The 23425-nt window shown below is 45.2% G+C and overlaps 1 protein-coding gene across 5 annotated transcripts in view; it reads right to left on the bottom strand.

Annotated features, from left to right (window-relative positions):
• HIVEP3 (HIVEP zinc finger 3) overlaps positions 1–23425 on the bottom strand; it is a 277890-nt gene that overhangs the window by 11216 nt on the left and 243249 nt on the right. For all 5 annotated transcript variants that reach the window (XM_068417609.1, XM_068417606.1, XM_068417611.1 and 2 more), the window contains 2 exons: positions 15579–15754; positions 6834–6932 (listed from right to left, as the gene is read on the bottom strand). In XM_068417609.1, coding sequence (XP_068273710.1) covers positions 6834–6932; positions 15579–15754 — 275 coding nt within the window. The remainder of the gene's footprint in view (positions 1–6833; positions 6933–15578; positions 15755–23425) is intronic.

Genomic DNA, 23425 nt, shown 5'->3' with positions numbered 1-23425 from the left:
ATGCTTCTTTGGGGCAGAGGTTTTTGCTGTCTGTCTGTGGAAGGCTTTGCACAGGGATGCTTTGTTAATAAGAGCTTGTAAACAGTGAGGAGTATAGAAAAAACAAATTCTAAAGGATTTGAAATATATCTGCAGGTGAAAATGCAGCATCCCTCTTCTACTTTAAGGGCCAGCAGAAGCTTTCTGAAATCAGTACCAAGCTCCCAAGCAGATTGCTGCTGGCTCACCCGCTGCTCTGCTCTGCACTGAGAAAAAAAAAAATCTGCATTTTTCCCATGCCAGATGTGCAGCGATCCTGGCAGAAGTGCGAGCTCAGCCTGAAGTGGTCCATCGGGAACTGCCACTGGATGTCACTGCAGCTCAACACAATCGCACTGTCAGGAGGCTTTCCTGCAAGTTCCACTGCTCTGGGGGGGGGCTAATAAAATACCAGTTTCTCAAACTCTGTCTGTGCCAAGTACCAAGACGATGGGTGAAGAGCTGCTGCGACACACTTGATGCCCAGATTTGGAAAGAGAGCGCCTGGATGCTGCTTTGACACCTGCATGAAGCTGGGTAACTGATTGCAACGCTGCTGGCCTCTTTTCCCCATCAGTTCAGCCTAGGACACTGTTTCTCCGCCGATGAACACTGAAATGGTTTTCCATTTAGAGCTGCCATCTGTCAGCAGGATGAGCCGGAGGGGAAATTAAACGGAGCTAACACGGAGGCTGGACCACACCTGCCTGCAGCAGACAGGGTGGTTTTCGGAAGGGGACATGGCCACACAGTGAGAAGTCACTGTGATCCATGGAAAAAAAAAGTTTAATTTTGTTCACTTTGAATAACAGGGCCTTACTAGTAAATGCTCATGAAGTATTTGGCATTACCATTGAAATAAGACATGTATTTTACCATGGCTGATTATCCATCCAAAAGTCAGCCTGAAACACATCTCATTTTTTCCCCAACCTGTTTCAAAATTGTCTGTTAACTAGTCTGTAAAGTGAGACCTACTGCAGAACTCACACAGCATCGAGCTGAAGTCAGCAGCTCTCCACCAAGAAGCTGACTGGCATTGTGAAATACTTCGAAACACACAACGATGGTGTTTGCTGGACCCAGGATCCAGTGGCGGGTTGTTTGCAAACTCCCAAAGGAACTGAGTTCAGAACAAATATTCCAAACGACCAGTTCTCCCAGCTGTAGGGTGAACCGTGCATATTCCTTGCTTGGAAAAGGAATGCATTTCACTCCCAGAGCTATGAGCTAGTCCCTGTCTCTGGTTTCGGGGTTTCTCTGACATCTATGGGCTTCAGGATGGAGAGGCAGCTATAACCCCAGCCTCCACGACATGGTTCTGAGAGCCATGTCCTGTGTGGTCTCCTTTTTTTTGGCCCCAGTTACACAACGGACAGGCGCTGGCCAGGACAGCAAGCAAGGTCAGAAGTACGTAGTGAGGGAAACGTGAAGCCAGCTCCGAGCTGGGGAGTTGTTTGCATTTGCCACTGAGGGAAACATTTCCGTGAGTCCTGGGACAGCCCAAAGGGAGTTTGCTTTGGCCTCCTAACACGCTCCTTGCAGACAGAAAGAGAGCTCAGACCTGAGCCCTGGCTTCTTGCAACTGAAATGCATTTTGCTGAGCTAACAGGCAGAGAGAGGGCAAGTCAGGAGAAGACAGAGAGGGAGGGAGAGACGGGGGAAGGAAGGAGAGAGGGAGCTAGTGAAAAAGTGCCCTGCTGATGGCTTTGTCTGAGGACTGCACTTCATTACATGTGTGTTATTCTAAGGTTATTCTACCAAACTAGTGCAATCGCACAAAGCAAAACCAATGCAGGAGTGAAGAATTATACTCCAGTCTCCTTTTATAGTAACACCCCTTACTTTCTCCTGCCCCTTAAATAGAAATAAAAAAAAACAATTGAAATATAACTCTAGTTTAAAATAATCCAGGGAGTTTTAGGAACTGCTTCTCCCTCCCCGTCTGCCCCCAAAGGAAAGCATGGCAATCTTCCTGCGCTGGTTTGTGTCACGTGGAAATAGTCATCTTTTTTTTTTTTTAATTAAAATAGTCCTTGTTAGGCTCTGTTCTGAACCTCTTTGCAAAGAAGAGCAGACACTCTGTGGTTACACAGGGGAAGGCTCTTTGCAGTCCACTGCTCTGAGAACAGGGGATGCGTGATACAGCTGTGACCTCTGATTTCTCATGCATCTTTTTGCCACTTCTTTTACATTATTTTCTTATCCATCCAAATAGTCCCATCCATTACAGTACAAAATGTGATTTTCTGCCCATCTTCTTGGCTGCTTTATTTAGTATTTACTTGACATTTGTGAGCAATGGGCCTCCTTACTCATGAGGCAGAATATCTGAAATTTCAGCAGAAGTCTAGTGTTAGTTTTAAACAGGTGAAAAAGAAGCTGGAAGGAAAGAAAGGAAACGTCCTCCGATGCCACGCCTTCCCGTTTTCACCTTTCTGCATCCCTTCCTGGCAGACCGTCCCCTTTACACAAACACAAACGGACTTCATCAATGGGAGGAAATGGGGACTGTATATTTTTTGTAATTCTAAAATTACATGGATTGCTTGCATAATGCAATAAAGTCCAGACAGTGCAACACATTCCAGCGAGCAGCCATGCAGCCAACAGCAACAACGGGAGAGGAGTCCCTTCCGAAAGCCAATGGCTTCCTGTCCTGTGCAGTCCAGGTAGGGCCCTTCCTTGCTGGGCTTAGTAGGTGTCCAACCACCATGTGTTCAGCCACAAGCAGCCAGGGACCAATGATTTAATGATGGCCAAAAAAAAGTGTCCCCCAGCTGATGGTCCCATCCTTTCCACCAAGCGCTCTCCCAGCTGACCTGGAGATGCAAAGCAGACCTTTCTGGGACTTTTCTTTAGATCTACTCTTTCCATGAGGCAAAAGGCTGAGACCAGCTCAGCCTCATCACCTGCCAGCCCTCCGTTTTTGCAAGCAGAGTGGTCCCATCACCTTACAGCCTGGACAGGCTTTCACACAGAGCTGCTGAGTGCACTGTTATTAACCCTGTATGGGTCCGGGGATGAATGACTGAAGGAAATCATGAATGAAAGCATTCTCCTGGACTGGTGAAGTGAGACCTTGCTGTTCTGTCCTCAGAAGCCTGCAATTAGATGTAACATAAATAGGACTTCTGATTTGCAGGTTTTCAAAAGCGACAATCAGTTGATACGATTCATTAGTTCTAATTGACTATAATGGAAAGGTTTAAAATAACAGTTGTTCTTTTCAGAGTCATGCAACCAACATTTCAGGAGACACTTGCCTCTTTCCCTATCTAACTTTGATCTGCAGAAGCATCACCGACAGGTGGTATAACAGCAGGGAAGGATTTTTGGAGACCATCAGCTAATCAATTAAGTGACTTCGCAATCCCACACAGGAGCAGCCTCCCATCGCTCACATCACAACCAACACTTTTCCTTTGGAGCAGCTGCTGCAAAATCCCCGACTCGGTTTTCTTTTGGCCATGCCCTCCTTTGGAAAGGCAACAGCCAAGTACAGCATGTCTCTGCCTGATTGAAAGGTTGCTCTGAAGGGCTGGAGAAAAGCCAAGAGTTTGAGCAGATTCAAAAGGAAGAAAGCCATCCCTTGAGGCAGGGATGTCGGACAGGTCAGATATCCTTAGCCTGGGTTAGATGTTTATTCTCCCCGGCTTGGGAGAGCCCTTTGTCCATCCCTGTACGTGTCAGGAAAGGCACTGTGAAAGGGGGCACAGGTGTCTGGTAATGCCATAGGGCTCTTTCTTTCTCCCATGTCCTCATCCCGTGACCACCAAGATGACTACTCCTGGCCTGAACCAGAATCCAAGCCTGAAAGGGCATGGTACCGCTGCACTGAGAGATCACTGGGGTTTGGGACTGGTTAACCAGTGGGACTTCTCAGATATCTCCTACAGGTCCTCTACTGGCAAGTTGAGACCTGGTCTGTTCAGGTCAAGGACAGTTGCATCAGCCCTCCAAGCCACATTTGTCCCAGGACAGTGACACAAGCCCTGCAGCCCCACCAGATTGCTCTGCATCTGCACCTTTGTGCCTCCAAAATAGGATGCCCCATCCAATCTCCTCCTTGGGAATAATCCTGAGGCCATGCTAATTTTGTGCTCAGCACTTTTTTGGAAGCGTGGTAGATGGCCTGAACCACAGAGGTCTTGTTGACTGCTCCTGCAGTTAAAGTTGCAATGATGGTGTGCCACTGCCTGCAAATGTCCCCAGCACTGTTTAATTAACCAGTGTGGAGATATTCCAAGGATACAGCACACTGTGGGGGACAGCATTTCTTATCTTTGATATACAAAAGGTGAGAATTAAAGCACCTAAGAGGGTCCCAGTGGCCAGGGCTGCATGGGCGGCACAGCATCCCCAGCCCTGTGACCCACCTGCACCATGAGCTCCCTCTGCGGCACGAAGGGCTGCAGCCTGCAGCAGAGCAAACCCCATTCCCATCATGGGCTCATGGGGAAACACACTCAGTGATTTTTTAATTACCTATAAAGCAGGAAGCATGTGACACTACCCATGTCCCAGGAACCAGCCCCTTTCCCAATAAAGCCTCTGATGGACCTGACCTCAGCAGGGGTCCAGGGTGATAAGCGCTGTTTGTTGTTCCTGCCGAGTTAACATTCCCTGGCTCACAGCGCCGTCTCCAGAACTTGCTCAGCTGATGTTCGCTTTATAAAAATAACTGTGGCGCCATGTGTTTTATGAAGTTCATTTTAACTCATTGTCAACAAACCCTTGCGGGCTGTGGCAGAATGAATCCCAGGGACGGGGGAATCAAAATTGTTTGGGGTGAGACAGGGGGGTGAAACAGGAAACAGGGAAAAAAAATGGTAAAGAAAGCCACAAGAGCTGCTTTCATACTGGGATTTCTGGGGTGGCAGCCAGGAAGGGTCAACAGTGTCATGACCAGTCTTGTAACGCAATGCAAACAGAAAACACCACCCTGCTTTGTGGCACTAAGTGTTTTATCCAGGAATAAACACGCTGTGACAGAGACAGACCTGTGCTCCCAGAGCCTCCCTTCCCTTTATAACTGGTATGTGCCGTGTTTCCTATAAACGCAAACGACCTGCTGTACGCAAATGCAGATGACCCAAAATTTCGTGAGGACTTGAGATCTGCTACCCCTAAAGGCTTCTTCCCCATCATTCCTGCGCTGCGGCTCCAGCCCCGAATACTCAGGGTCTTGCTAAAGGAAACAGAATAACAATCGTAAAAACATCTAACTGTTCCCTGGAGACTCATAACCTAACCTTCACAGCTGTCGGAGTGCAGCCTCCAATAATTTGGGTAAAAAATGTCTTTTTCTAGCTCAAACAGCTAAGCATACATGAGACTTCCCCATGTTCCTTCATCTCGCAGCTTGGAGATCTTCCTCACCATTCCCTCAACATTTCTGATGGAGACAGGAGTGCTTACGGTCACCACATTCCTGCCTGATGCTACCCAGCCTCCCAGGAGGAGATCTGCTTCTTGGGATGACTTCAGGGAATTTCAGCTGCAGATACTATAAAACAGGCCGGAAATTACTAAATAAGAGTCATGCGTCCTTCTCAAAGCACAGACAGATTCCTGAATTTACAGACCCTTGAACAGACTTTGTGTGTGTGTGTTTGTGCATAAGTAGATGAAAGAAATAAGTAGGTGAGTCAGGGTAAACGTATCTTCTTGTAAAGCACTCAGAATAATGCCATGAAATGTCAATGCAACATGTTATTTTAGTTCTGCTGGCTCTTTCCTTACTGAGAAATCTTTCAGATCATTACTGACCTGGGTGATTTACCTTCATCCTTCCTACACATGCAAAAGACCCATGAGAGTGAGGGATGAGGGAAGCAGTTGCCCCCATGTTGCTCACACCCCATCCTGGTAGGCTGAGGTCTCCAGCAGCAGTTCAGGGTCCAGGCTGGGTCTGCCTGCAGAGATGGGAGCAGCTCATGCATGCACCAGTCCCTCCAGAGACAGCCCAGGTTTGCACTGGAAATTTGGAGGCTCCTGGGATCAGCCAAGTACAGTAAGAGGGGCAGGTCCCTAGAAGATGATCCTTTTGGAAAAGTCCTTCTTTGGAAACCCTTTCAGGAGGAAGGTATCCCCCAAATCATTAATGCTCCTGTATTACAGGAGTCCATCCCCTCTGCAAGGGCATCACCACAGCCTGCGTTGGCCACATACCGAAGGGTCACCCCCACGCTTACGGTCAGCACTTCAGCTCCAGTAAAATACTGTCAGATCCTAACCAGGGGGGCCAGGACTGATTTTTCCCCTTCACCCACTAGACTGTGCTTGCAGCAGCAAAGTGGGGGTTCACAGCTTCATGCCATGCATCCTGGGGAGTCTCACTTTGCTGCTTTGGAGACTACCTCCATGGACAGAAGAGACGCAGGCTCTCCCAGAGCACATCAGTGAGGCTCCTGAACCCCCTGCTAGACATACCCTGAAATACCAAGAAGCACCTTCTCACACCACGGATCCACTATTTATTATTATTATTACATTATTATGTATATAGCCCACATGTAGAGCACTAGAACAGATGCAGGATGCTCCCTACCCATCCATTTACTCTTGCCTCTGTCTGCAGCCACACAAAATACGTCAGACAAACATCCACAGCCCCCAGCAAGGAGACACGGGCTCCCAGACTGTCCCACAGATACAGCCTCCCATGAAGGCCCTGTAACCCACCCGGGGCAAGCAGAAATTCTCCCCTTGGGTGCTGCAAGGAGTCTGGGGTGAACAAAACTGCTCCACATCTGAATGGGTATTGCCCTCTCTCAGCAGCAATAGCAGGTTTATAATGTGAAATATTTTACCTTCTTCGGCTTCCAGATCCACCAGTGAAGATACCAACACGCCCATCTCCTGACATTTTTTGCTGTGGGCCTTTGACTTCATATGTTTAGTCAGATTCCCTGAAAAGAAGCAGAAAACATATTTTGGTCAATATGGTTCTTTTTTCTTTCTTTTTTTTTTTTCATTTTGCAAGGTCAGCAGTAACAACTTAATAACTTGGCTCTGAACCAGACAAAGGAGGCCTCTGACTCTTCCCAAATCACTGTCCATTGCAAATATGCCATGACACAAGGCTAAGTCCTCCCTTTCGTTCCTTTGCTGCTGCACTGGAGTGGAAGAGGAGGTACTGGTGGGATTGTGCGACCTTTCAGGTGTCGTGCAACCTGGAAAAACAGTTGAGGTACACATTTGGGTTTGGGGGGAAGAAAAGTCCTGGGTTGCTTTCAGCTGTGATGGTGCAGCAAAGAAAAATGGTAAGGAAGTAGGGAAGAGAAACACATCTCAATCTAGCATCACCTCCCACCTCATTCCAGCACACAGGGACACCTGCCTGTAGGTGAGGAGCTCCTTAGCCCCACAGGGCACACTGGGACTACCCAAATGAGTGCTTGAGATGCCAGCAACAGGGAAAAACCCTACAATCACCCTCTGCCCCCCAGCAGGATGGCTCAGATGCTCTGGCATGCACCAAAGTGCCAGGCGAAAGTTCTCAGCTCCCTGGAGCAGGAGGAGTCATGGATGATCTCTGAAGTGTGCACTAGGGTTTGCCAGCACTGAGAAAAATCTGCTGAGCACTAACGAGGCTTCCTCAGAGCTGGGATGGAAAGAGCAGCCCCTGCAAGAGGGAGTCTGGGATGTGGGGACATTGGTTACTGCTCCGAGAGAGTGTGATGGGATAACTCATGGGCATGTTGGCCTCACAGAGCACCTCTCTAATTCTAACAACTCCCAAAGTACAGGCAGGTTAATTAGACAGTTATTAACCCTACTTATATCCAAGGGAAATGCTGAACAAAGGGGAACCTTTGTTGAGGGAGAAAAGGTAGGTAGGTGGAACAGAGAGAAAAATAAAGGGTAGGAGAAATAAAGAAAAAATGTCCCATTTTTCCCTTTCCTCTCCCACACGTCTTTATGGGCTGAGCTGATGATGAGAAGAAACCTGGGCCCTTGCTGAAGCTCCACGAAGGGCTGTTTAATTTCCCAGTGCAGCCTAGGAGCTGGCTGAGCACTCTGAATTCACTGCGGCAACGCAATGTGCCATCAGCCTTCCTGTTCACTAACAGTGGGGAGCGGTGCTGAACATGAGGCTTGTTTTTCTCACAAAAAAAAAAAAAAAAAAGAGGAAAAAATGAATTCTCACACTTTATTATAACCTTCAGCTGAGGACTGAGGTCCCTCAGCTGGTATCCTGCAATCCACAGAGTCCCCTGGTCCCTGAGCTGGGTGGGAGTATAGAGGACCTCTATCAAACCTCTCCTCCCGCTGCTCCAGAGAGTATAAATAAATAAGTAACTATTCATTGGAGCAGAGAATTACCCGTGACGCCCTCACATCTCAGAAGAGTGCCATAACCATCTAGCTACCAAGTTAGTTTCTCTTTAAACCATGAATTATTTATTTAGCCCATTTTATACAAAATGGAATAGCTCCAACAGGAAAGACCAAGAGAGACAAAGGCTGACTATATATCCTTGTGTATCTGGCACCCATCTAGGATGTGGAGTCAAAGGATATTTAATAATTTAAATGCAGCAAAACAGCTCCAATAAGAAAGATTTATTATTTTTAAACTTCATGCCTAAATACCCTTAGCCGCATGGTTAGGACACTCAGGTATGAGGATGAGGCCAGCTTGGCTCAGGTCCTTGCTCCAAATCAGACCTCTCTTTCTCCACTTTGGACCAGGAGTTTTGTTGCAGACCCAAAGACACCCAGTCAGACAAGAGCATGCTCTCATGGACACCTCTGTTTCCAGTGAATCACCATTGTTTTGAAGTGAAAAACTGTTTCACCGAAAAGTACCCGACGTGTCCAAATTGTGGCCTCATGGAACTGGAATTTAATTTTGGACCTAACTAGCAAAAAGACAAATTGACTCAGTCTGTTGAAATCAAACCCTGCTGCTGCTGCCTGTCCATCACAGCACATCACATCTTGCCTGGCAAAAATGACCCATCGTTGCTCAGTTACCACAGCAAAATCCCTGACTGGATTCCCTCCCGTGATGATAAACACAGAAAATAAGCCCAAGTAAATGCCTGGTGAGAGCAGGGGGTTGTTGGTTAAACTACGGTCCGTGGCACCTCAGGAATTCAGCTGTGATCCCCACGGTGGGAAGAGTGGAGAGGGGAGGTCCACCAGGCATTTTGGTGCTACTACATCCCCAGAACAAGCTCATAAATTCACTGTGCTACATGAATCTGGCTTTGGCTAAACCAGAAGGGCATAACATTAATTACTCGAAGGGGGCTGTTGAATGCAATGTTTTGGGCACGACTGTAGCCACCCCATACTCGAGCGAGGGACTCCGGTCCTCAGAGGTATACAGTGGCCACCTTGGCCACTTCAGATGTCCAAAGGCTGGTTATACACACAAGTCCTCCCCATTGCCTTAGCTCCAGTGCTGTCTGCAGCAAACACACACTCTCCCTTTTGCTGCTGCAGGATCTGAGCAGACACGGGGAGCCTAGATGGCTGTTCTTCAGTCTGTAGCTCTCCTCCACCCATCACTTCATTGCACCTCTGCTTTGACTCAGCTCCACCCTGAGCAACGGTTTGGGTTGACAAGCTCTGCCAGAAGCCACCAGTGTCACTTCCTTTTTTATTTCCTTTCACTGGAGGCAACTGTCCTTGTGCAAGGCAATGCCATGGCTTCTCCTCCTCTTTCCCCACCCAGGTATGAGCTGGAAGGCACTGCACAGGCAACACCAAAACCCCCCTGTGTGAATGAGTTTATTCAAAATACCAAAGGACCAATTCATAGCAAGTGTTTTTTGCTTTCCCCTTCTGCTTTTTTTCTATTCTGCTTTCCATCTTCCTTCATCCCCATTTGGTTAGGTAAGGCAATACCCAAACATGCTGATGAACAAGATAGCCTGCAAAGCTCTCAGTGCAAATCCCTCTGGTGCAGTCTGTCCATATACAGCACCCTGCATGCACACCAAGAAGAAATTCCAACAAAATAGGGCTGCTGCTGTCCTTTCAGGGAAGAGAGACTCAGTGGGCTGGATTCTCATCTGGCCTAAGTTTGCATCATTTTAAGGAAGTTAAAGGCTCGAGGCTTATTTACACCAGCTGAGAAGCTGAGTTATCATCTTGGGAGCAATTGGGAGGACAATGATATTTATCTTATCAGGGTTCTTCTTACAGTTTGTGTTTTTAGTCCCCTTAATTAATGCTGGCAGGATTAAATGCTAAAGTCCTTCGGCAAATTTCCAGTAAAATCAACACCACTTTGCCGAAGTAAAAGCTGGATATGAATCCTACAAGCAAGGACTCACAGCTACTTGTTGCCTTAAAGAGTTCTGGCTCCCAACTTTAAAAACAAAACAAAACAAAAAACAACCCACATAGCATTGCTTCCTTGGAAACAGTGAAAAAAAACATACTGGAAAGAGCAAGAGAGAAACTAGCAGGCGGGGAACTGGATTTAAATAGCAGAACTGTTATGTTGAGTCCTAAGCAGCTAAGTGGTCCTCACTAAGGATTGTTTACCAAAAAGTTCCCAGATTTGAAATAAACTGGCTACACCTAAAATCCAGGAATCCGTGGAAATTGTGTCCCCACCTCAACTATTGCTGCACTGGAGGAGCGCAAGCAGGAGCAGCACAGCTCTCTCGTTACACCTGCTCATAACTATGTATTACCGGCTGCTTAAGCTCTTCTGATGCGAGGTCTTATCCAGGACTTATAACAGCTTAAATACTTGTGTTGTTTTGAGAAAGCTAAAACTCTAGTGTTCCAAAAGCACTTAAAGCAGCTTAATAGGGACTAGAAGCGATTTCCCATTTAAATTAAAAGAGGCAAATTAATTTTTCTGAATATCCATTATCATATTTTAAAGGTGGCAGAGTTTAAACAAAAAGTAGGGAACAGAAATATTAAGATCCCTGGAAAAATTATCCTGTCCCTACTGGGCATACACCAGGCTTTCTATTTCTCCTATTAAATGTGAACAATTTAACAAAAAAAAATACCCCAACAAATGACCAACTGCATGATCTCGGCATTCAAGGCAACGTTGTGATGCAAATATTCACAGCTTTCCACGACTGAAATATTTTCATATTCTTCTTTTAAAATAATATGCAAAGAGAGCAACAGCTACTCGATAACTAGCAGACTCCCATTTTGCTGTGAGATGCACTCACACACAGAGGACCAGCAACAGGCCAATACTCTTCATCCCAGATAAACCCTTGAAACAGGTTTTATGTGTGACTTAAATAATGCACAGGCCTTGATTTAGGTCTCTGCATGGATATCATGTCCCCAAATGAGACTCTATGAGAAGGAAAGCTTTAAATTATACAATTTATTGGGCAAAAGATGTAAATTTTTAAAAATTTTGTTATTATCTTTTATACTTACTGACTTAAAGATTAAAGAAGAGAATTTGAACATTGAGCCTGCCTGCCTGTATTGATACAGACTATAAAATATTAGCCATCTTCTGGATCAAGCCTATCAGCTTGTGTTAGCCAAAACCTAATCTTCCAGAAAGGTATCCAGGCTGGATTTGCAGATTTCAAAATATAGAGAATTAGTATATTTCCCATTGAGGCTTGTGCTGAGACTTAATAGCTACTCTGTTTAAAAAAATAACAGCTAATATTTCACTTGAATTTGCCAGTCTTTGACATCCAGCCCTCATTCCTTTTTTTCTTTTTTTTTTACCTTTCTCTGGTAAGTTAAAGAGCCCTTTTGCTCACAGTGTTTCATGTCCTGTCTGGACCACTGGGTCGTTTTCACACCAGCGACACACCTCACACCACATTGCATAAGGGAGCAGGCAGCAAATTCCTGAGGATAACTCTGTCCTCATCCCATCGGAGGTTTGTGACATCCCAAGGAGTGGGGGGGGACCAAAGCCCCCTCCCAGCAGTGACTCCACAGGGATGCTCAGAGCCTTTCCCTCTTCCCAGCTGCTAAGGAAGGGCCCCAGCACACACAGGGTGCAGGGACATTTTGCAAATCTATATATCAATCTGCCCTGCTATAACAGCAGTTAATTCTTTCGGAGCTTTCCGCCAGTTGGATCTGCTCTGTAGTTTCCAGAGGAGGCTTAGCAGAGCGCTGAGTCTGCTACAGCAGTAATAATAATAAACTGTGCAGCCATAACCTTGCCTTTAAGGGCTGAGGGGGTAATGCATTTAATATATTAACATGTCCAATAACCTCAGTACCTGTCATGTGCTGATTTAAGGAACTGCAAACTAATTTATTAAAGGAAGACTATGGCTGAGGACATGAAGAAGTCTGGTGTCTGGAAACTGTGAGTGGACTAGACTATCAAATGGGTATCTTCAGCCAACAGGCACTGATGTCCTTTACACAAGCACCTTTTAAATTAATATGAAGCTCCTTGTCCCTCCTGACCTCTAAGAAAAGGCAGTGGCACAGACACAGTGAGCTGCTCCATACAGTTTATCCAGAAATCTTAAGAAATCTTAAGCAATCAGGACATGAGAGTCTGATGTGAGTCTGAATGAGAGCAGAAAACAGCTGCGGAAAAGGCTAATGTCTGCACAGGAGGGGAATTAATGTGCCGACACTGACCCACATCCCCAAGTCACCCAAGAGAAGGAGTGAAGAAAGGGGCTGAGCTTCTCTTGAGGGTCTGGAGATGAGTGACAAGGGAAGGCTGGTGGTTCCTGTGTCCCCTCTGGGAAGGTGGTCAAGGGAAAAGCTCTCCGTGACCTTCCTGAAAGGGAAAATTGTTAGACTGCAACTTTTTCTTCATTTCCTTCCTGGTAAGAAAACAATGAAGAAGCTGCTTAACTTGTTTTAAACCACCTCTTGGAGGCCACAGTAACAAACCTCTTAGGAGAGTGCTACTACAGTGGAGGTAGAGGCACCTCATTAAAGAGGCACGTTTATATCTGGTCCAGAAATGTAAAAATCAAATAAATCTTTACAAACCAAATTTCCAAGACCGCTGTTTCCATCAGCTAAGTGAGCACACAAAAATCTCATGGATTTGCTTTATAATAACAATAATAAAAAAAATCCCTGTAGTTCTGTAACCCAAAGGAACAGCATCGCTTACACTGACAGAAATGCACAAAAAGCAGACAAACAGTATAATTAGTGAAAAGGGGAAAATATTTCAAGCTCTTTCTTTCGAGAAAGTTTTCCCAGTTCTTGGAACACAGACATGGATTTTCCGAGGGGGAGTGGGGGAGAGGTACATTTTAACCAGATAAAGATCCTCATTAAAAATAATAATAAAAAAAAACGTTTAACTGCTTCCAGCCTACTTGAGAGTTTAGAGCATTAGATCATGCTGGAGAGATCTACCACAGCCAAAATGAAGACAGTTCCACAGATATCCCCCTTGAGTTTACGCTGAAGGCTAAAATTAACTTTGGAAAGCTGATTTCTAAAAGAGATTCAACTCAGCTTATATTTTTGCAAGTGCAGTCTGGTAGCAAGAGCTCCAGCTTCTCCATTCTGCAATTATCTGTGGTTGCAAAACTGCACACCAGGAAGGAGGATCCTAATGAATCAGGGCACAAACTTATTCTAGACGTCTGCAAAATAAGCTGTGAAATATCCAGTTCTGCAAATCTCCTGGACCTCCGGTTCGCACTCCATCACCCACAGCAATGATTCTGTAACTGGACTTTAACTGATGATTTTATCAGCACGCAAGGCTGATCTTTTTCTCACTCTCCAGTAACTCTTCCAAAGGTCCTCGTATCTCCATCAGCAAAGCAAACAGCTTTTACCCAAGTGCTGCAAAGTTATGTGGAGTATAAGCATGCCCCCAGGACACAGCCAGGGCTCTGACTGTCACCCCCTTCCAGCAAAGAGCCATTTTCATGCAATTCCAAGTTACCATCACGCAACTATTTGTCCTGAAATCACTGATCGGGGGAAGTTCTGCCCCCTCATGCATCCATAGGCAAATGGATAGTTTTGCATTCAAATCCCAACACTGGTTTGGTTTTTTTTTTGGAAGGAAGCATTTCCATGCTACCTTCCTCATGCAAGTTTCCTGCAAAGCTGAAGAAGGGAAGACCCTTGGAGGCAAGCGTCTATTGGCAATGTGCAATGGGCACAGCCAGTGCTGACAGTTTGTGTGCTTCAAGGGAGCAAGAGATGAAGAGCAAAGCAGTTAGAGAGATGGTGAAAAGGATGGTTTGATCTCAGCATCCTGAATAAAAGCCTAACAGAAACATGGTGGAAAGCAAAGTGAAGTGACGGAAGAGGCTGAATGGATTGACCTCTCAAAGGAAAACCTCGGAACAAAGTTAACAAAGGCAAGAGGGAAAGAGAAAGAAAATTAATCAGAAATAGCTCCAGGTTGTGAGGGAGAGAAAGAACTTGGATCTGTTGCACGTGTCTGACGGGAATTTGGCCTCACATTCGGTATCACTTCCCCATGCTCCCATACATCTAGTGATTACCAACACGTTACCCAGAAATCACCAGCCAGCTTTACCAACAAAACCATCGGCTCCGGGCACTGCCCACCCTGAGTCACCCAGTGTCTGGGTCACTCGTCTAGTGCCGAGGCCCAGACACAGATGTGCCCCATGTCGGCACTTCGGGGCAAGCACACGTGCCGTGGTCCACGCAGCACCCAGTGCCTCCTCCCCACACCCACGCTGTGCCGCTTTCTTGGGTAGCACTGTTCTTGAGAAATTAACTCTCCCAGCTGTGTCATTTTCTGAGTTTTGCAATGATGGAGCTATAGACAACGGACATTTTATGTCTATGTCAAACTATAACTGAGAAACCAAACTTGACATCTTTATTGCAAGACTCGCTGCAACCAAAGATGGAGGGGAGAGTTGTCAAGCCCACGGTGCCAGACTCTTATGAGAAATTAAACGGACCTGGGCACCTCTGGCACTTTTGAAAACTTTACCCACAGACCCTTGGAAAAGACTTTTTTTTTGTATATGGTTTTGCATGTTCCTGATAGAGTCTACTCGCACACTCACTGAGGCAATGATGAAGATCGCTTGCAAAGAACACCTGGTGGTAGTGAGGTTGTGGATCATTAATGGCTAGATGTCCTGGAATGGAGGTCTTTAGAGAAAAAGTCTGTTGATGTGATATAGAAAATGTCAAAGCTACATGCAACTGCGAAGGATGAAAATGTGCAGCGCGAACACAGAACTTGAGAGCACTAGCATAAAAAGCCACCCAAAGACTGTCTCCAGGTGCTGGGTCAGGGATGTTTGCCTGTACCCAGGAGCTCCTGCTCTCATTCTGGGGTGGTTTTGTTTACAAATCCCTGCCAGTGAAGCTGTATTTCAGGGTCATTCCTTTTAAGAAGCACAAATAGGATGGCGCATACGCTCTGCTGCAGGCCGGCACGTGCAGACAGTGCTCTCCACCCCGCATCAGCTTAACGCAGGGCTGGACCTCTGCTGAAAATTTCAGCCAATTTAAGACTCCCTCATCCCCCTCCCTCCGACTCCTGGGGTTTTCCAGACCCTGGGAAGGCCTTCCCTTCCCCTTTGCCAGCGTCCCCAAGAAGGCTTGTAAGTCAATATACTAAGCAGAGGAGCTAGGAGCTGACTGTCTCTTACCTTTGGTTTTAAAAGCAAAGTTACAGTACTTGCAGACATATGGCCTGACGTCTGTGTGCGTGCGAATGTGTTTCTTCAGCATGCTGGGTTTCTTGCAGCGAATTCCACACTCCTCACATACATACTTCCCTCTTCCACGGCCTCGCACATACACATACTCTTCGTTTGATTTGTACCTATGTGAGCAACAGGTGTCATGATAAAAAAAAAAAAAAAGAAGAAGATTCCCACCTCAACAGTAGTCACAACTTTCCTGGATTAATTCAGCATGTTATTGACACCACTGGTCTCATTTACCATTTGCTAGCTCTGGGTAATTAGGCTAAATTCAAAATATCTTCAAAAGCTTTTGCCCAGATGCCTGCTTTCTCTTCTGGAATACATTCTTATGTCCTACATCTCCTCCTCTGTACAGACAAATAGCCCAAAGTCTGAGAACAAGTCACAGAGTCATCCAAATGTCCTGATTTTCCCCATCCTCAAACACAAACTGAGGCACTCATATAGTCTGAATAAGATATTTCACAGTCCGGCCTGGCTGCCTGAATCATCTCTCAGACTATGCTGTGTTTTAAAATATGCAGAGTGTGTCACTGTACTATGCAAAGTACTGAGAAAATACATCTTAGATAAACCTCTCATGATACAACCTTTCTCACCCCTTGGGACAACAGTAAAAGCCATCTGAGAAGACTGTGATACCACCACTGCAAGTTGTGGTCCCTGCACCAGAATGAAACACCCAGAATGGACACAAAGAGAAGAAAACATCAATTTTTAAAATATTTTTTTCTAACACTAAATGTAAACACCACAGACTCCAGGTTCTTTTATCTTTGGCACAATACCATGACTTAGGTTTACCCAAGAGAATGAGATCGGTCATTCTTCCTTCAGATTGTATACTCATTTATTTTCTGTCCACGCATTAGTGCATAGGGAAGGCTACATGATGTGGGTTTAAAAAATATTTGTGAGAGTGAGACAAATCATTTAGCCTCCTGCCATTTAGCAAATGGAGTCTGTAATTTCCTGTACTCGCAGCACAAGAAGAATAAGGTAACATGAAATTGGTCCCCTCAGATTTTTAAGAGGCCAAATTTTTGAAGTGTGGTATTTCTTGTAACTCATTTTTTTCTATCCAGTATGAATTATGTCTGGTCCTCAGAAATCTCCAAACATCCACTTTTGAAAATCAGGCTGTCTAAAGCATCTTAATAGGGGATCTGAAGACTTGCAACACCATCCCTTCCCTTTTAGTATCTTCCCAATAAAGCTTATTCCAAACCAGAAAGGTGAGAAAACAGAAGCAAGACGGAAGAGAAACTGAACAGAAAACAGCAACACTAAGGATTTGAGCACTTAAATAGGTGAAGATATAGTAAATCCTACAAAAAAAAAAAAAAAAAGCATTTATAATGCCAAAAAAAAAAAAAAAATCATTTAAAACTGAATAAAAAATACACAAAGACCATGACCAGCCCTGAACTGGTAGGATGATAATGGCATGATCTGCACAGGACACATCCAAGAAAATACATCCCAGTTACCCACAAGTGTGGATTTAAAAGTGGGTAAGTCACACTGCATGAACCCCCTGATTTCCCACTCAGGCAGAGTGCACGTGGCCTTGGCTATATTTGTTTCATTCACTTAGGAAATGTACAGGTAATTTCAGTTCCACATGGGTGTTTGGAGGACCTACTACACATGAAATTCAGAATAATTTTCCTGGGTGCCACCTGGTAGAGGTGAGTTCTGGACTAAACCCTTCCTCTCCTGTCAAGTCCTGGTCTCTCTGCCTCAAGCTCTCATCTATAAGACACAGGCTGAGCCATTTCTTTGCCTCACAGGAGAAATGTGAGCAGATGCTTAAAAGATGATGAGTTGCTCATGCATTAAGGTGATGAATTTGCAGATCCCCTATGCAGGTTCAGACACAAGATTAGAGAAAAGAGAGGAAAAATGGGTGTCTAGACAGCCCCAATCTAGCCTGAAATACCGGTAGCAGCACCAGCATAACCAGGTCTTGTTTCCAACAGCTACATGTGGGGGAACAGCTTGTATTTCTGTCCTTCAATGTCAGCAGAAGTTCTCCAGACCATAACCAGGGTCATCTGGTAGCCCAGATACTCCCACATATTTTATCTCCTATAACTGAAGCCACAGCAACGCCATCTACACCCCCTCCCTGAAAAAAAACAAATGACAAATAAACAAAAAAACAAAAAACCAAAAAGAACACCCACCACACAACAAACCTGCCCAAAAAACCCCCTTCATCACAGGTTCTCATTATTTGGCTCGAGGGGACTGAGCTGGTGTCTGAAGAGCACACATTGACAGCCAGCCTCCACCCCAGGATACCCAGCTATCTCCATTTAACCGTACAGATACCAGGGTACACATTATTAACTGTTAGGGATGGCCAATGTCCCTTCCTCATTCAGTCAGTGACTTAATGCTAAAGCAGCAAAAAGAACCCAGGAATCCTGATTTCTCTTCTTCTGTTCAAATTTGTATTTGAGGCTTCCTTCTGCTCCTCCTTTCTTTCTGTCATTATGCTGGTAATCACCTTGCTATTTAAAAAATGAAATTGCTCCTTTATCAGCCTTGTACTTGCACTACCCTTAATTACACTCTCACATGGAAATCTCTAAGCAAGTTCTTTGTGTCCAACAGTCTCTCTGTCAGCCTCATTAAAGCTATCTGGGCTGGCTTTCCTGGATGAAAAGGGACACGTGATTTAATCTGAAATTAGACATTGCGGTTTATCTAACGCTCTGTGATACTGAGCCATCCTTCAACACAGATCTTTTTCTACAGCTCCCTGAGACCATGCGTAAAACACACAGGAAGAGGAGAGAAACAGAAAAAGAAACGTAACGTAAAGAAATACCAAACCAAACAACAAGAAGAAAGAAAAGGATGTGACACTGCCATAACACAGAGAAGGCTGATGCAAATGCCATCTGTCTCCATTGAAGGCTATAATATGTTTATGGAGATAATAACTTCAATATGAAGCTGGTTTCTCTGAGGATCTAATACGCTCATATGATTTGCATCAGAAAGACAAATCAATGACAGCTCACGTCACGTGAAGATTTACCCTGGACAAGGGATCTTCCTGCTCCGTAACATTTGCTGTAATCAGAACCGTCTAATATCCACAGCTGGAGTTTGTGGCAGCAAACCTGGGGTTCTCTTCCAGAGCATTGTGGAATTCATAATCCTATAGTTAGCAACTTACACCTCCTACAGTGTCACAGCTCCCATTAATACCGAGACGATTTGAAACCCAGGAGGCTAACTGGCCATTATGAGCTCAGGAGACTAATTTAGGAAATAGTTCTTTCAAACAGACACACAAAAAAATAAAAATTCAGCTATTTGATGTATTTTTGAAAGCTTATTTGCTGTGTTCTGCTATTAAATGCACCATTGTTGAATGTTGTGCAACCACGACACTTTTCAGAGCAAGAGGAACTGGCACAGCCATGGCAGCATCCGTGCGACCGTAGGCAGTACGAGATTCAGAGACCTGATGGCCCTAAAAGAGGCCATCACTGTCAGAAGTCACAAGAAACCCAAAAATGGGAAAACATGAACCTGGAGAAAGCTTTGTCTTGTTTTTTTCCCTTAAATTTAGTTGAAACCTAAAACCATGAAACATTTATTCCTTAGCAGTCTTTAGGAGGCTTAGTTCTTAATATTTGCTATTACAAATATCTGACTACCCTTTTAACCACAGACACGGGGTTTTTTTTGTTGTTTTTTTTTTTCTCAGTGCTGTGAGCCACATCCAAAATCTTCATGTGGCTGAAAACCACACGATAAAACCTTGGAGAGCAGCGGGGGAAGGAAGTTTGGTGGTTCACAGGCAGGAAGGGAAAGCAGGTTTCTGGGGGACTCATTGCTTCACTATGAGACACAGTTGGGCTGAATCACCCCTTCTCTCCTGCTTTCTACAACCGCCAGGAATTTACCTTGCCCTGCAAAGTCTTTGCTGATGTGACCTTGCTGGTCACAGCCTCAGCACAGCAGCTGCACTTATAATATTTGCAAGTCACATGTAGGCAGCCTGATTTTGTGCCTTTCCAGAATTTGTAAGCTTGGTAACGTATTATGGTAAAGAACACCCCTGGTTAATTTTTCAGTGACTGAACAAGTATTTCCTTGACCAGTTTTGACATTTGTTACACTCACTTGCTTGTTTTTTGCATTTCTGGTACATAGCAACAGGAATCGGGTATCTGATCCCTTTCCTGAGCTGCTGCATTTAGTTCACAGTCAAGTGAACCGAGTAGCTCCAGTTGTTGCTTTTGGTGTAAGTCCTGTGGGTTTATTGATGGCACATTTTATCTGTCATCAGGCTGCCCACTCATCTGGCTTGGCTAAATCTTTCGTAAGTTCCTGACAGTCTGCCCTGGTATTAACTAATCTAATTTAATGTCTTATGCCACCTGCAAAATTTGCCAGATCAATGACAAATGTGCAATAACTATTATAATGTCACTAATTACTAGTAAGTTTATTGCCTTTCTCACAGCTCCCTACTAGATGATTAGACCGCTTCTTCCATGGCAACGCCTGCAATACCCATTCTGACACTGCACGTGCAGCAGAAGTCCTTATCCTCACCCATTGCATACCCTAGGGAAACACAGGATGGGAGACCCTACAAGACTGTAGCCTATGTTAAGGATCACCACACACAGAGGTGTGTCCTTAAGGCCAGACAGTTACTATGAAATCTCCCTTCTGCTACAGCAGAACAAACAGAAGGATTTCTTTACAAAACCCAGACCAGACAATGTCATTTCCAGGTTTCTAAAAGCATCATAAAACCTTCTAGTATCCCAATTTACCAGACAGGGATATTGCGCCAAGACAAACAAAGGAACTTCTGAAGAATGATACAGCAAGACAGAGAAAGAGCTGGGTATGGGTATGGGAGGACCTGGCACAGAAATCCCCTCTTCTCTGTCTGAAGTAATGGATCTTTTGCAAACAGCACTTGCCAATCTCCAGTGAAACTGCAGAAGACAAGAGTTGGAGCTGAATGAGACACTGCTGCCTGGACTGCACCTATGCAAGGAAGCTTGGCATGAAGGTGTCACTATGAACATCATCTTGCCCTTGAGTTAGCAAGAGCAAGCAGCTCAATCAGCAGCTCAAATAAGATTTAACACTGGAAGAATTACACTATCCAAGACAACCACCTCACAGGCAGCAAACCTAGGGCTCCTTCTGCTTAGTAAAACAGCGGGGCAGGGACTATCTTCTGTCACAGGCACAACACAGTGCCTGAAGCAATGGGACCCTCATTTTGGGTGGACTCTAATTTAGATAATAAATCAGCATCGATCCAAAGATCAATGTCCAAGCTGTCTTGAACTCGTGGGGAATCCCACAGGGGCTGAGCCACTGTTCCCATCCCCATATGCTGACATGTCTCCAGTGCATGGGGCTCTTTGCCAATGCAGAGAAGGTGGATGGATGTGCCCTATCAAGAGCACTCTCTCTTATGGTTGATAGTGGACAGCAGATTAAAATATTACAAACACAGCTCCCTCTCAGGACTGCTGCTGTGATCAGTTTCCTCGCACGTTTCAGGTCCATGTCTGCTTGTGGTCACAGGATGGAAGGGCAAAGCAGAGAGACACGATGACAAACTTGCTGATCACAGACACTTGCTGTCTGATTTGAAAACCTGCAGCTTTGGTTATGTCTCTTCTGCACAAGCAGTAACAAGAAACACATGGAAGAATAACACATCTCATCCCTGAGTTTCTGTGGCCATTCCAAGTTTGTTCATAAATATGGAGGCCAGGGTTTTCAGGGCCAGGTCCCAGGTGTGGTTCAGGTCTTTGCAGAGGAAGTACCAGACCAAGCAAACCAAAGCCAAGATTTGCTGCTTTCCTTTCATGGACCACTTTCAGTTGGGACTAACAACTGCAGAAGTGTCTCCTGGACTCTGAAAGTCACCCTGGTGATATTATGAGCCCAGCTGTGTGGAAAAAAACATGGTGTAAATAAACATGGTTGTGGGCTTCTCCTGTCCTTCCTCCCCAGGATGTCAGTGGGGCTTGAGGGACCTACTGAAAAGTGAAGGACTTGTCAGGAGTGCAGGAGCAAGGAGACATTCCTCAATTTTTGCGAGTGCTCTGGCCAGTGCCTTGGCAGTGTGACAGCCCACCAGCACTGGAACCAAAGAGCAGGTCTTGCCATGCTTTCCCTTTGAAAAGGGACATAACATCTCTGCATCAAGTGAGCAGGATCATGTTCTGTCATGGGTAGCTGTGGGGCAGTGTGTTAAAACTCGTCTGTATTTTTTTTTTACATAGAAATGAGAGTGAGGATCATCTCTAAGACCAAGACCTTTGTGAAGATGCCCAGCCAAGCCCAGAAGATGAACTTTTGTTCCATGCCCAGAGCTACTTTCCAGGCCCTAGGCTCTATAAAACTTCTCATGATCAAATAATGAATATTAGTAGAAATACATAGGTTGGTAACTCATTTTTGTAGATTTAATTTTCATAAAGTGGGAACCTCTTCACAAATGCCCTTTTGTGATCTTCTCTGTGATAGCAGTCCTGGACTTGCTGACATTTCACGTTTATGTCCCATCCACATATGGAGCATGCACTAACTATTTGTCACTTATCAGGAAAAACCTTTATGTAATAGTTGGAAGGCATTGAAGAAGAATGCATTATTAGTAGATGGAAAACCCATTTGCTTACGTCAGGAGAGGTACCAGTCAAGCACAACCTGTTGCTGTTTTTAAAATCTACCAGAATTGACTAATCTTGCTTAGAGAACTGAACAGGTAAAGTTATCAGAGCACCGAATACTGTTATTTCTATCTCAAGTCACATCAAAAGCAGATCATACTTTTTCAAAGAAACCCTTTAAAGCATTTTGCACAGGAACGTCTTTAGCCTCACCAAAGTGCAGCAGCACCTCGAAGAGGAAGGTGTTGCTTATGAAAATCCAATCTGTTTAGGTAAAAAGAGTTTATGGTCAAAGAACCATCAGGTTTCTTGCATGTAAACCCCCTCTGTGTTCTGTGCCAGGAGGTTAGCCATTGACTGGAGGACAGGCCCACCATTCATACAGTCACTAGCACATGTAAAGCACAGGACAGCGTGTCTTCTCGCATGGAAACCAGCACTCCTTGGCAGCGCTGGTGTCCCACAGAGATAAACGTCCCCGTGGCTTGCCAACAATGCTGATCACTGTGACTGCAAAATGCACGTTGATTCAGCAAGAAACTCTAAAGGCAACTTCAGGAATAAATGCATCCTGCTCATTTCCTCTCTGCAGGAATCTGAGCATAGATAGGAGGGGAAGAAATTTTATGGCACTGCAAAAAAAATATCATCACGCAGAACAGCTCAGGCCTGAGTTGCCCTTTCTGCTTTTTATAATATCCCTGGTGGGTCCTCACAGCTCAGATTTTACCTAAGGCAATTTTCCATATTTCTTTGAATGCGAAACAATGAAGTGGGTGTATCCCCACAGTGTGTTCCTTGTGATCACAGCTCTGTCAGCACAACCTCGGTGGCACTGGGGCTGCGTGGGACATGCCAGCTGCTTCAGAAGTGATGCTAGCACCATGGGTGGTCAAGACACTGTCCAAAAGCAGATCAGTGATGCTCCAGCCTGACGACAAAAAAAAGGAACACTGGCAGAGCCCATATATCATTGAACAAAGCCACAGGAGTTGCTTCCTACACTACTGCCCTGTGACAAGGCAGACAGACCACCAGGATGTGGGGAGGTCCCTGTAGAAACATCAAGTCAAAGGAAACCTCTCTTGATGTGATCACATCTGGGAC

This window comes from Nyctibius grandis, chromosome 24, assembly GCF_013368605.1.
Source record: "Nyctibius grandis isolate bNycGra1 chromosome 24, bNycGra1.pri, whole genome shotgun sequence".
Classification (NCBI taxonomy): domain Eukaryota; kingdom Metazoa; phylum Chordata; class Aves; order Nyctibiiformes; family Nyctibiidae; genus Nyctibius; species Nyctibius grandis.
This window is presented reverse-complemented; position numbering and strand designations above follow the sequence as displayed.